This window comes from Pinus tabuliformis, chromosome 7 (assembly GCF_031772625.1).
Source record: "Pinus tabuliformis cultivar Carrire ecotype Pingquan chromosome 7, CPIR1, whole genome shotgun sequence".
Classification (NCBI taxonomy): domain Eukaryota; kingdom Viridiplantae; phylum Streptophyta; class Pinopsida; order Pinales; family Pinaceae; genus Pinus; species Pinus tabuliformis.
Window position 1 is genome coordinate 105,056,269 of NC_142293.1, and position 12,108 is coordinate 105,068,376.

Consider the following 12,108-nt stretch of genomic DNA (forward strand, 5'->3'; position numbering starts at 1 on the left):
GAATTGGTAAGCAATGGAGAAATCAGTTTGCAATATTGCAACACTCAGGAACAGGTTGCAGACATCTTGACAAAGCCATTGGATCAGAAAAGCTTTGAATTTTTGAGGAAGTGTTTGGGTATCATTGAATGCCCAACAGTTGAAATTAAAGGGGAGTGTTGAAAATATAATTTCAACTATGCAACAGTTGAGCCATGCAGCAGCATGAAGACTATAGCCGCGCACTTCACCAAGGATCGGGAGGCAGAAACACTCAAAATTTAAAATTGCAGAATAAAGGATCCACTTTAAATCTCAACCGTTAAATCTGGCCGATCAGCGGTCCAGATCGTGTCGGCATATCGGCAAGTCGGCATATCGGCGGGTTGGAGCATCGGAGGCAGTCAGTGGCAGCAATATGAAACATCGCCGATGAGTGATCGCCGATATCGCATCAGCACATCGCTATCGGCAATGTCATAGGGTCGGGGTCTTTAACATGAGTAAAGTTGCGATGCGATGAAGTGCGGACCCGATGGCTTCCCAAAACCAAATTGTATAATGTTTGTCTTTTCATTATCCGCCGTGGAGGAAACGCTGAGGCCTTTAATGCATTTACGAAGGTTGGTGGAGGCCCGTCTTAAATGATTATGGGCACATACGTAATTTTTGGTGGAGTCCCATTAATATGAGCATGGGCGCATAGTTTTAATTTTTTTATATGTTTTATATTTCTTATATACGGCATGTGTTAAATATGTAATGTATGGCACACGGGAAGTTTTTTTTAAGGGTGTGCTCACAAAAAAAATACGAGGGTGCAGTAAAAGGAAAAACACACAGCAGTGTGTAAAATGTGAAGAACCAGAGGGTGTATGCACAGCAGTGCGCAAATATGTTGTAATTTTTTTGTGTGGAGCATTGTAAAACGAAGATGCAGTAAAAACCAAAAAACCATGTGTGGTTTTGGACAAGTAGTGGATAAAGAAAATGGTGGAGCGCATTTGTAAGTTTGTGTAAATTTTGTTTTTACAGCAGTATGTAAAAAAAATGGTTTCACGCCAGTAAATGTGAATGAAGGTTTTACACCAGTAAGTAATTTGTTTTCACTGTAGTGAATGAAAAAAGGGATTTACAGCAGTTAACCAGTAATTTCTCAGAAATCTTTTATGATGTTGAAATACTCTGTCTCTGAGTGAAATTTTTAAAAGTCTTCTGTGTGCACAAAAGATCCTGGAGTAAAGTAAAAACAGAGCATTGCCTCTGTGTGTTTGAAAATTGGTTTTGGTATTTCCCCAGCAAAAATACCCAACAGAGAAGTCCCTGAGCATCCTCAATAGAGGCGTTCAATTGGTGAAAATGTGCGAGAAAACCAGCCCTCTTAATACTTTCCAGAGCCTCAGATATGCTTCTGAAATCCACCAGCTGGAAAAGGAAATCCGTGACTTCGTTCAATACCAGATACCTGACCAATTATCTGTTGAGTTGGCCAATACCATAATGGAGTTCAAGAGTCTTCGCCATCTGTACGAGTTGGAGGCAGTGGATGAGAGAAATGTGAATGAAACAATTGCTCCCAGGCTCACCAATGATCCCGATGAGAATGCCATGATGTTACAACAAATGGGTCCACATGGTATGCTTGTTGGAGCTTTTGACGAAGCTTCTACTTCCAATTGTAGTGGCTCAGTGAAATCTGATTTTGTAGTGGGACTGGAGAAAAATATTTTTAATGTTAAGGGGATTCTACTCCAGAGAGAGGTGTCCGTAGTAGCGGTGCAAGGTATGGGGGGCGTTGGCAAAACAACTATGGCATTGTCCCTCTGCAATGATCAAGAAATTAAAGGTAATTGGGGATTTTAATTATTCAAACCATTTTCATTTCCTAAAAGGCTATCTTTTTCCACTTAATAAATTTATATTTCTGTTCAATTTATGGACTTTCCATCCTAACAAACTGATCTTTTATGTATGGCAGGTTCTTTTCAAAACAATATCATCTTCATCACGGTCTCACAATCACCGAACCTGAAGGAAATTCTAGAGACCATGTGGGAGAAGATTGTTCGGAGGAAGAAACCTGATTTTCAGAATATCGAGGATGCACATAGACAGATGCAGCAGCAGCTGCTCAGGCGAGGCAAGCGAACTCTTGTGGTGTTAGATGATGTCTGGTCTAAGGCAATTTTAGAGAAATTGTTATTTGAAGGTGAAGGTTATAAGACCCTTGTCACAACCCGAGATCGTTCTATCATCCGCACAACAACCTCTACCAGGCTTTATGAATTGCCATTGCTGGATGATGCCGATGCTCTGCCTCTTTTCTGCTTTTGGGCTTTTGGACAGAAATCAATTCCAAGTAATGCAGACGAGAAGCTAGTCAAGCAGGTATGTCTCTTGCAGTACTGGAATGCTATTTATATGCAATATATTATTTTACTAAGTTTGGTTCAATTTAATGATTGTGACACAGTGTTCTCCTAAATGTCCCTAATTACAAGCAATTACTACAGTGGCATATCATATCAAGATATCATTATCGTTTCACATAATTCCATATTAATACTTACTCTGCCATTAACAATGGTTTCGGTAATCCAGTGAACAAGATTCTAGCCATAGACTCAATTCTATATTCATCTTCATAAACAATCAAACAAAAACATGTGAATAAACTTTAAGCTTATGAGGCAAAATATTCATGCTTATAACAACTTTTGTTTTTGGTATTTGATTGGTTTCCACCTATAGAATTTTCAATTAGTGTTGCTGATGTATGAATCACAGGTGCAAGCGGTCTGTAAAGGCCTGCCACTTGCCCTGAAGGTGATCGGAAGCTCTTTGTATGGTCAGCCTCATCCGGCCTGGGAGGGTGCCAAGAACAAGCTCTTAAATGGGGAATCAATATCAGATTATCACAAAGAAGGACTTCTTAGATGCTTGGAGACCAGTATTGATGCCCTGGATGAGGAAGCACGGGAGTGCTTCTTAGACTTGGGGTCATTTCCAGAGGATAGAAAAATCTCAGTGGATGCATTATTGGATATTTGGGTTTATGTGCGAAAGATGGAGTGGCAAGATGCTTTTGTCATCTTGTTAGAGCTTGCAAGCAGAAATCTGTTGAATTTAACAAGCAATCTCAGGTAAGCGCCTTCATTTCTAATTGTTGTGTGCTCAAGGTCATTTAATCTTGAATTCCTCTGTCTTATACATTGTGCCGTTGTCTTGGTAATTGGATGTAGTAGGAGCCAAGCAATCAATTATGGCAGTGCCTCTGAACTGTACTTTTCTCAACATGATGTAATGCGGGATTTGGCCCTATATTTGGCGTCCCGAGGCAGCATAGCTCGTAGGAAGAGGTTGCTTATGCCCAAAAAGGAAGACAGTTTGCCGGCAAAATGGAACTGCTTAAGGATCAAACGTTTGATGCTCAAGTTGTTTCCATTCACACCGGTGGGTGATTTTAACAGCTTTGCTTGAAGCATACATAATTTTTTCTAAACATGGGAGTCAAAAGAATTGTCACATGCCAACCTTATCCTACACCAAATAGGCTGTCACTCTGTGATCTGCAAGAAAAGATATGTAATGATATCTAGGTGTTGACCATTGGTTCAAAAGTTCTTAGAAAAGATATGCAATGATTTCATAGGGTGTGCAATAACATATAATGTTCTAATCTAACTTTGCATCTGTGGTTCACCTCTGTAGGTGCAATGGAAGACGACCAGTGGTGTGAGATGAATTTTGGTGAGGCAGAGGCTTTGGTTTTACTCTTTTCTGCAAGCAAATACTTTCTTCCATCATTTTTGAGTTCCATGAGGAAACTGAAAGTCCTCATAGTGTTTAATTATGGGTACAAGAAAGCCACAGTGAACAGTCTACCAGCCTTATCTTCACTTACTCAACTTAAGACTATTCACTTGGAGAAGTTGAATGTACCCCCACTTCAAGAGCACAGTAAAGTCTTGCAGAACTTGGAGAAGCTATCTCTGAGATTATGTGAAGGGCTTGGAAATATGTCCAGGTTCAACAGCTCCCAGTCAAGCCTAAAGCTTCCCATAATGCAAGATTTTAACTTGGACCACTGCTGTGATTTAGAGGAGTTACCCCCTGGTATCTGTGACACGTCTTCAGTTGAGAAGTGGTCTATCACTAGTTGTCACCTTCTACAAAAGTTGCCTGATGACTTGGGGAAGCTCGTCTCTTTAAGAATGCTAAGCGTATCTGCATGTCTAGGTCTGAAAGAACTTCCCGCATCTATTGGAAAACTTGGGAAACTGGAATATCTGGACATTTCGCTATGTGAATGCCTAAAAGAACTTCCCGAAGAGATAGGACAACTAAAGAAACTCGAGGAGCTTGACATGAGAGAGTGCTCCCGATTGAGGAAGCTGCCTAAATCAGTTGGAAGGCTGAGATATCTAAAGCATGTTATCTGTGATGAGAAGATTGGACAGCAATGGATGCGTTTCAAGAGCTCTGCTATTCCAGAGCTTAGAGTTGAAGTGGTAGATGCACACTTCAGTCTGGATTGGCTGGATGCTTGATATCTTACCTACACAACAAGGAGTTAAATCATAAACTGGTAAGAAGCCAAGACATGCTTTTATGAATATGTGAAAGGTTATGGGTATTGAAAAGTCTCCAAATTCCAGTTCAGCTGATAAAAATGACGATTTGACTTCTCTTAGAAGGAATTTTTTTTGTGTTTTTGTTTTTAAATATGCGTTTATCTACCAATAATCTTGAAGTGAAGTCCATGAATGTAGATGTAAATGGCCACTTCTGTTGTCCTTGTTCCAAACAAGGATCTTTGTAATGTTTTGCTTTATTTTATGATAATAAAAGACATGTTATTCATGTCCCATTTCCATTATTACCATCTCTAAAATCTAGTTATCCACATATTCTAAGGGTATCTGTAAATTCCTTGGAGTCTATCACTGGGATATGCAACAGTGTTGGTTAGATGAATTGCAGGTTTGATAAGTTCCTAATTGGCATTACATTTAGAGTTCACAGTCTGAACTAAATTTGCTTATCTCTTCATCTTATACACAAATCCCATATTTATGCATACTATTGAGATACCACTCGATTGTTATCACGAGATTTACTTGTGTAATCGCATATACATTCGATTGGGATGCTACTGGACTGTTATTACAAGCTTTATGAACTTGACAGTCAATTTTTTTTCCTTGTTAGGTGTCTTCCCCACTACAAATATATGTATATATGTTCTTGTGTATTCCTGTTATCTGCGGTTTAGAGTGGGCATTTAATCTGCAAGTTTTATCTGTCTTAATAAAACAGAAACGTTTGCCTCTTGCAAAATTTTAAGAGATCATATATATCTTTTAAGAGAAACTTAAAATTTAATCTTTAAAATTTTATACAAAACTGAACATATTTAAACTTTTAAGAGAAATGTAATCTTTTGACAGATACACAGCGATTATCTCCACCCATTGAGAAAACTTAGTTGTAGCTTTTACTGTTCGATTTCAAGTTGAGATGAAAATGAAAACTCAGTGAGACTAGATGCACATCTTATTTGTGAAATCAGGGTTAGGTGTTGAGATTTTTGCTTTAGGAAACGGGCTGTTGGAAGACCTTCCAAGTTACACTGGGAAATTGGGTTTATGTTGGTCAAATACAATTATAGAAGGGATGAAACCAAAGACACCAAATGGTAAAGTCTTAGATTCGCTTCATCTGAAATATAAAATGAAAACGTTGGTGCAAAGGGATGAAAGGGAAGATTAGCTTCATTTGAAATAAAATTATGAAAACGCTGGTTGCACTACTATCCAGTTGCAAAAATCATTTCCTGGTTGAGGTTAAAAATACCAAAACTAATGCATTCCTGTTATGCTATGCACCAAAAACAACAGCCAGCAGGGCTGTCAAAACCGGATTCAAACAGAGCACACAGGTAAGAATTGGAATCACTCACATGCGATTTAAGATTACGGTAAAGATAAAATAGCACACAGCAATATATTCTATTATTAATGAGGAAATTTATACACATATTTATACAAGCAATAGTCTCAAGATAGGAATTCTATCTTAGACGTACAGTAGTGTGGTTGAGAGATTCTCTCAACCACACACTAAACTAGGAGAAACTAAATTCTAGCTAATTCCTATTATGTAGGAACAAACTCCTGAAATGGAGAATTACAACCATAGACAAGTAGGAATTAATTATTTCTAACTCCCCCCCTTAATGACTACTTGTCATGATAGTCAAATCCACCACCATGAGGCGAATTGCATGTACAGAACCTCCAAAACACAATCTGCCACAACTTCTCTGATCTGCCTCCTCTCGCAAATCGTCAAACGAAGATGAGGATTCCCGCGGATCCCCTTGAAGGTGAATTGGTGTGATCCCGAGCGAAAAATCAGTGCCCATATGAAATAAGAAACTCTTGGCACAAATTTTCCGTAAAATTCCGCAAAATTTCGCACCAGTGCAATTAATGGCCTAATAGACGCGCCAGTTGCGCTTCCTGGTGCGACTGTCAGCGCGAAAAGTGCGCCAATCCCCTTCTACTCAAAAAATTAAAAAATCATCTGAGTCCAAGCTAGGTGTTCTGCAATCCACCTGCTGAATTGAGCACAAAGCTCTCGTGTACACGCGACCACAAAGATACCTCAAGCCACAGAGGTGATTCTGCCACAAAGGCAAGCTGGTCACAAAAGCACTTCAGCCACAAAGACTCTATAGATGGTTTCTGGCTCACCACCAACCCTCACTTTATAGTGACAAAAGATGGTTTCAGGCTGACCATAAACCATTACAAAGTGGTTTTAAGATCACCACGAACTTTCAGATGCCTTTAAAACTTACATTTCATTCCACATTTTGGAGTTTCTGGGTACATACAATGACCATTACAACAACTGGACTTGCTTATAACATGCTAGGGAGTCTATTCCACAAACCACACTAATTCAAACAAACATCTACTTTGTTGTCCACCATAAACATTGTCGTTGCTGCTTTACCTCATCTGTTCATTGTTCACATCTTGGGCATCCTTGTCTGTTCAAATAACTTCTTGGAACTCCATGCTTAACCTGTCATTCATTAGAGTTGCAAATTCTAACAAAATAACTTTTCCTACATTGAGTTAGCTAGGCTCAATAAGGCTCAATAATATTTAAACATGATTCCAAGAAAATACAACATAAACTCTTCAAATTTAATTTCTTTTTCTGCCCAAAGATGATTATTTCCCAAACATAACAGCAACTATTTAGAGTTCTACGAAATGCCAGATTTGTGCCTAGCTTCCATCGCCATCAAGGTAACTGCCATCGCTGCCATGCCTTTGACATAGCCAAGTATCTTCCTTCACCATCTACTTAGGAGTGGACTGCCGGCCATCCAATCTCCAAAACAGTAACACATTCGCTCAACTCCCACTTGGCTCATCAAGACAAATATTATGCCAATAATATTTGCGATATCATAATAGAAATCGCTAAAACACACAACGAATTGCGCAGTCAATCTGACAGCTCGACCTCTGCTACCATTGCGTAGTCTAGACCTACGCGCCAGACCACCGTCACATGCAACGCCAGTTCACGACACCACCGTCCTAGGCTACTTCCAATTGAACTCGGCTGCTAACACATAGCAAGTGTTCCGCCACTACGTGATTCTTCCAATTGATGCATCTATCACCCAAGCCACCGGACACCAACCCTACTCTCGATGCTAACTCACCACGAGCATACGACAAGAAGAAGAAAAAAAAAATAGAGAAGAACCTTGGATGGAAGGAGTGGACAGTAGAGCAGAGCACCACTGGTGAGCAAGACATCAGCTTTCCACAACTTTGCTTTCATTCGACGGTAGCGTTCCACAGCTTCTTAGCTCCGCTTTCATTCCATGGCACCACTTAATAGATGACATTTGTCACAGAACAAAGCATCTCACTTCTCATCAATGAGCCAACATTTCAATAGACACCCTCAGCAGATCCTCCAACTCAAACTGCTTCTTCCTATCAAAGAACACAAGTTTTACTCCAAAGTCCCTAATCTTCTGGGAAGGCTCTATAAACGTTCTCCCCACATAGTGACTCCTAATTAGGCCCTTTTGGAAAGGCACATCTGCCTTGGCAGCATAACCAAGTGCGGAAACAACCCCTGAAACCAAGCTCGTCGATAGAGATCAATCGGCCATCCAACTCTAGCACACCAAAAACAGATCAGAGAAGAGATCTTCTCAAGTCTGCAAATCCCAACAATATCATAGCCATTCTCAATTCTGCCATCAGCAAGATTCGCTTCGAAGAAACAAAGAATGCCTCCTCCAGGAAGCCGAGGGAAAGTGGTGTTGAATTCATGGACAACCACGATTGGTCTTATCAGGTTTTTCTGAATGAATCATCACGTTCCAGAGAGGTAATTCCTCCATCCAGAAACCATCCATATTGAGCCATTTTCCCTTATAAAAAACACCATTTACCATCACTTTCTAATTTGATCATATCTCTCCAACATAGCCATCGTTCTCACATTTCTCTTCATATGACTTGTAAAGAAGATCGACATCGCCAGCACGAAATGCAACTGCATCTCATTAGCTTCTTCAATTTGCACTGTAGTCAACTGTACACCTGGTGTAGGCCTGAGTGAAGTTGTTGACTCTGAATCTGCTCCATTTTCGTTTTCAAATCAGAGGACGACTAGAAAGAAATTTCCTCTGCATCTCAGTGTCAATTTTCTATGCCGCACTTTGAGAAGAGACGTAGCTCACAAGTGGCTTACCCAGTTGCTAACTTCCCACCAGAAAGGACGCAGTCATTCGAACTGCCTACATCTCTCTCACGCACTCAGAACTCAAACTCTACAGCACTTTAAATTCCACAATGATGATAACTTCTATTAAAAAATTATGGGATACATCACTTGACCTTCGATGCAATAAAACGAGCACACCTGCAAATAGTTCCTGGCACTTCAACTTCAGCTAAGGAGCTCCACGATCACTGCATCCCACATAGTGATCATCGAACAACGCTCTGTCCCACGCACAGGTCAAACACAACTTCCATAAATTCCAATTCACAGATGACGTAGACCTTTGTAGCACTACAAGGCTTCAATTAACAATCAGATCAATTTCCCACATGCAGGCTGGACAATCAATCTATCAATACACAAGCTTTGATGCACGCGCTCGATAGCTCTAATATCAGGCTGATTCCAAGAGGAGATGACTCCACATCACTCCAACTCCTAACTCTCTGATCTGTCCTCCACGCCATGAGAGCGCTGATCAGAATGCATTAATTCAAGACCGATCGGTGCGTTCCTCACCTCCTAACCCTCGCCTATCCCTCAATCTGGCGTTGATCCCTCAAACTGGCATCGTTCTTGACCATGCTCGAGCAAATCTCACACGGGCTCCTCACAACAGCTGATCACCGACTCCAACTGATCTCAGATCTCTCCGATCGAATGCATGCAACAAACTTGCAGCAATTGCCACGATCTGCTCCGATTTGCTCTAATCTAAACACCAAATGCCACGATCTACTCCACAGATCCACCGCTTCGGATCTAATCCTGCCTCTTTCACGGCTTGGTTGAAGGAAACTCCATGCCACCAATGCAAAAGATGCCAAATAGATTTATTTAAATCTGCCACATTGAAACAGTCTTGACTGTCAACGTCCAGTGCATCGAGGTCTCCCTTCAAAAGAGGTCTATCTTCAAAAGAAAATGTCGATCTACAAAATAACTATTGTCAATCTCCCTGAAGGGCTGCCACGATCTCTTCACAACATAAGCAGCTACACAACACATGAACAACACTAAGCCCTTCAATGCTCAGACAGACTTCAAGCGACCTCATTCAACCAACGTGCAATACTCCATATCACCAGCATGCAGCATGCAGTCTTTCACAGCAGGCTACCTTGACTCTGAGAATCTTGTTCGATGGACAAACTTAAGAAACACTAATATAAATGATTTATTTTCCTATGCCCAGGAAGGGCCAGAGGCCCTTACGGGCTCTGAAGCTCTGATACCAAGATAAAATAGCACACAACAATATATTCTATTATTAATGAGGAAATTTACACACATATTTATACAAGCAATAGTCTCAAGATAGGAATTCTATCTTAGACGTACAGTAATGTGGTTGAGAGATTCTCTCAACCACACACTAAACTAGGAGAAACTATATTCTAGCTAATTCCTATTATGTAGGAACAAACTCCTCAAATGGAGAATTACAACCATAGACAAGTAGGAATTAATTATTTCTAACTGAATTTCCGATTTACAGAACCAACACTTATAACATTTCAGTTAAAACTTTAGGTATATAAAATCACAAGGATATGCCTCAATCGGCTTAAACCACCACTAACAATAACTATGAATTTCTTCCTATACTAAAAAATATTGTCTTCCAGTCTTAGTGTCAATGAGGCTTATAATGAGTCAAGAAGAAAACAAAACAATAAGTCTTGAATTTCCTATGTCTTACTGGTGCAAAGTTCGTTCTTTGATGCGTTTCTTTTTTTTCTTTGCTCTTTTATTCTTTGGCTTTCTGCTCCTTGTTCTGTTCTCTCCTTCACTCTTGTTTTCACTTTTACAAAGAGAGGTTGAAGAAGTGCCCTGCTCATAAGGGGTTCTTCTTAATGTCAAGTCTGAATTAAGGGGTTCTTCTTAATGTCAAGTCTGAATTATATTTGAAGCAACAACTATCCAAATTTTGGTTGAGCAATTAATACTATGAAGTGTTAAAAATGTTGTGAGATTTATAATGCTAAATGTTTTTAATTTACATGCATAATGAAATGCTATTTAACCCATAGTTACCTCATTTTTATTAGGAGTAAATTTTAATGAGTAAACATGAAATTAGTTACACTACTCTGTTATTTCTAAAATATAAAATCATTGAAAAAATGTTGTGAGATGTATAATGCTAAATGTTTTTAATTTACACGTATAATGCAATCCTATTTAACCCATTTTTATTAGGATTAAATTTTAATTAGTAAATATGAAATTAGTTACACTGCGCTATTATTTCTAAAATATAAAATTATTGAAAAAAATGTTGTGAGTTGTGTAATGTTAATGTTTTAATTTACATGCATAATACAATGTTATTTAATCTATTTTTATTAGAAGTAAATTTTAATTAGTAAACATGAAATTAGTTACACTGCTTTATTATTTCTAAAATATAAATTATTAAAAAAATCCATAAACATGAACGGAAAATAAAGATAAATAAATATATATCTAGATTGTTATTCACAATCTTACTTTTACCACAAAGCAATTTAAAAAAAAATATTATACTATTCATTTAAGAAAATATACCAATAAAACAATACAAACTTATAGTGATAAGAATAACAACATAGGGCAGAAAGAATTCCAAACATACACTTTTGAAGGCCTATGTTTCTCCTCAAAATTGGTCGAAGTGTTTCTTCTCATTCTCAAAATTGGTCTAAGTGATCTACATTATAATACTTTGTATTATCAAATAATGATAATGAATAAAATAATAATTAATAATAATAAATAAAATATTTCATTAAAAAAAATTAAAAAACAAAAGTAAATTCATATAAAATAAATTCAAAATTAGTAAAAGTAAATGAATAAAATAAGTAAAAATAAATTATAGAAAAAATTAAGACAAAAAAATAGAAATTGTATAATAAGATATAGATTATGTGTATGAAGAATTTTTTTCTATTTTTGGAATAAGTTGTTTTGTTTAATGGATGAGAAGGAGGATGTGGGACATTTTTTTCTTAGAAGAATTTTAGGATATGAGAGATTCATTTGTAGATGTAGTTGATTGAGGGCTCAAGGGTGATCAATTTTAGAAAGACATAGTGTAGCTAAATCTACAACTAAGTGGAGAGAAGTCCCCAACATTGTTGGGAAGCACAATGGTTTTGAAATCACATGTAAGATAATTTTTTGTTTTACATGTAAGTTTCTTATATCTTGTTGATTTCCTAACATATATGCTAATTAGTTGAAATCTTTTTCTTGACACCTAATATTTGGGATTAGGTAAATCCATGAAAATAAGGTAAATAGTAAAATAAA

General features: G+C 38.1%; 2 protein-coding genes across 2 annotated transcripts; both read left to right on the top strand.

Moving 5' to 3' along the window:
• The first annotated feature begins 1,338 nt into the window (after positions 1-1,338).
• Positions 1,339-3,459, top strand: LOC149245509 (putative disease resistance protein At4g33300). The gene is made up of 4 exons (XM_089438979.1): positions 1,339-1,825; positions 1,958-2,367; positions 2,767-3,122; positions 3,225-3,459. The coding sequence occupies exons 1-4, from the start codon at positions 1,339-1,341 to the stop codon at positions 3,457-3,459; spliced, it is 1,488 nt and encodes a 495-aa protein (XP_089295105.1).
• A 231-nt stretch (positions 3,460-3,690) lies between these two features.
• LOC149245510 (disease resistance protein ADR1-like) lies at positions 3,691-4,752 on the top strand. The gene has a single exon (XM_089455605.1). It carries the CDS (start codon positions 3,696-3,698, stop codon positions 4,527-4,529), a length of 834 nt encoding a protein of 277 aa, XP_089311731.1. The 5' UTR covers positions 3,691-3,695; the 3' UTR covers positions 4,530-4,752.
• The last annotated feature ends 7,356 nt before the right edge of the window (positions 4,753-12,108 follow it).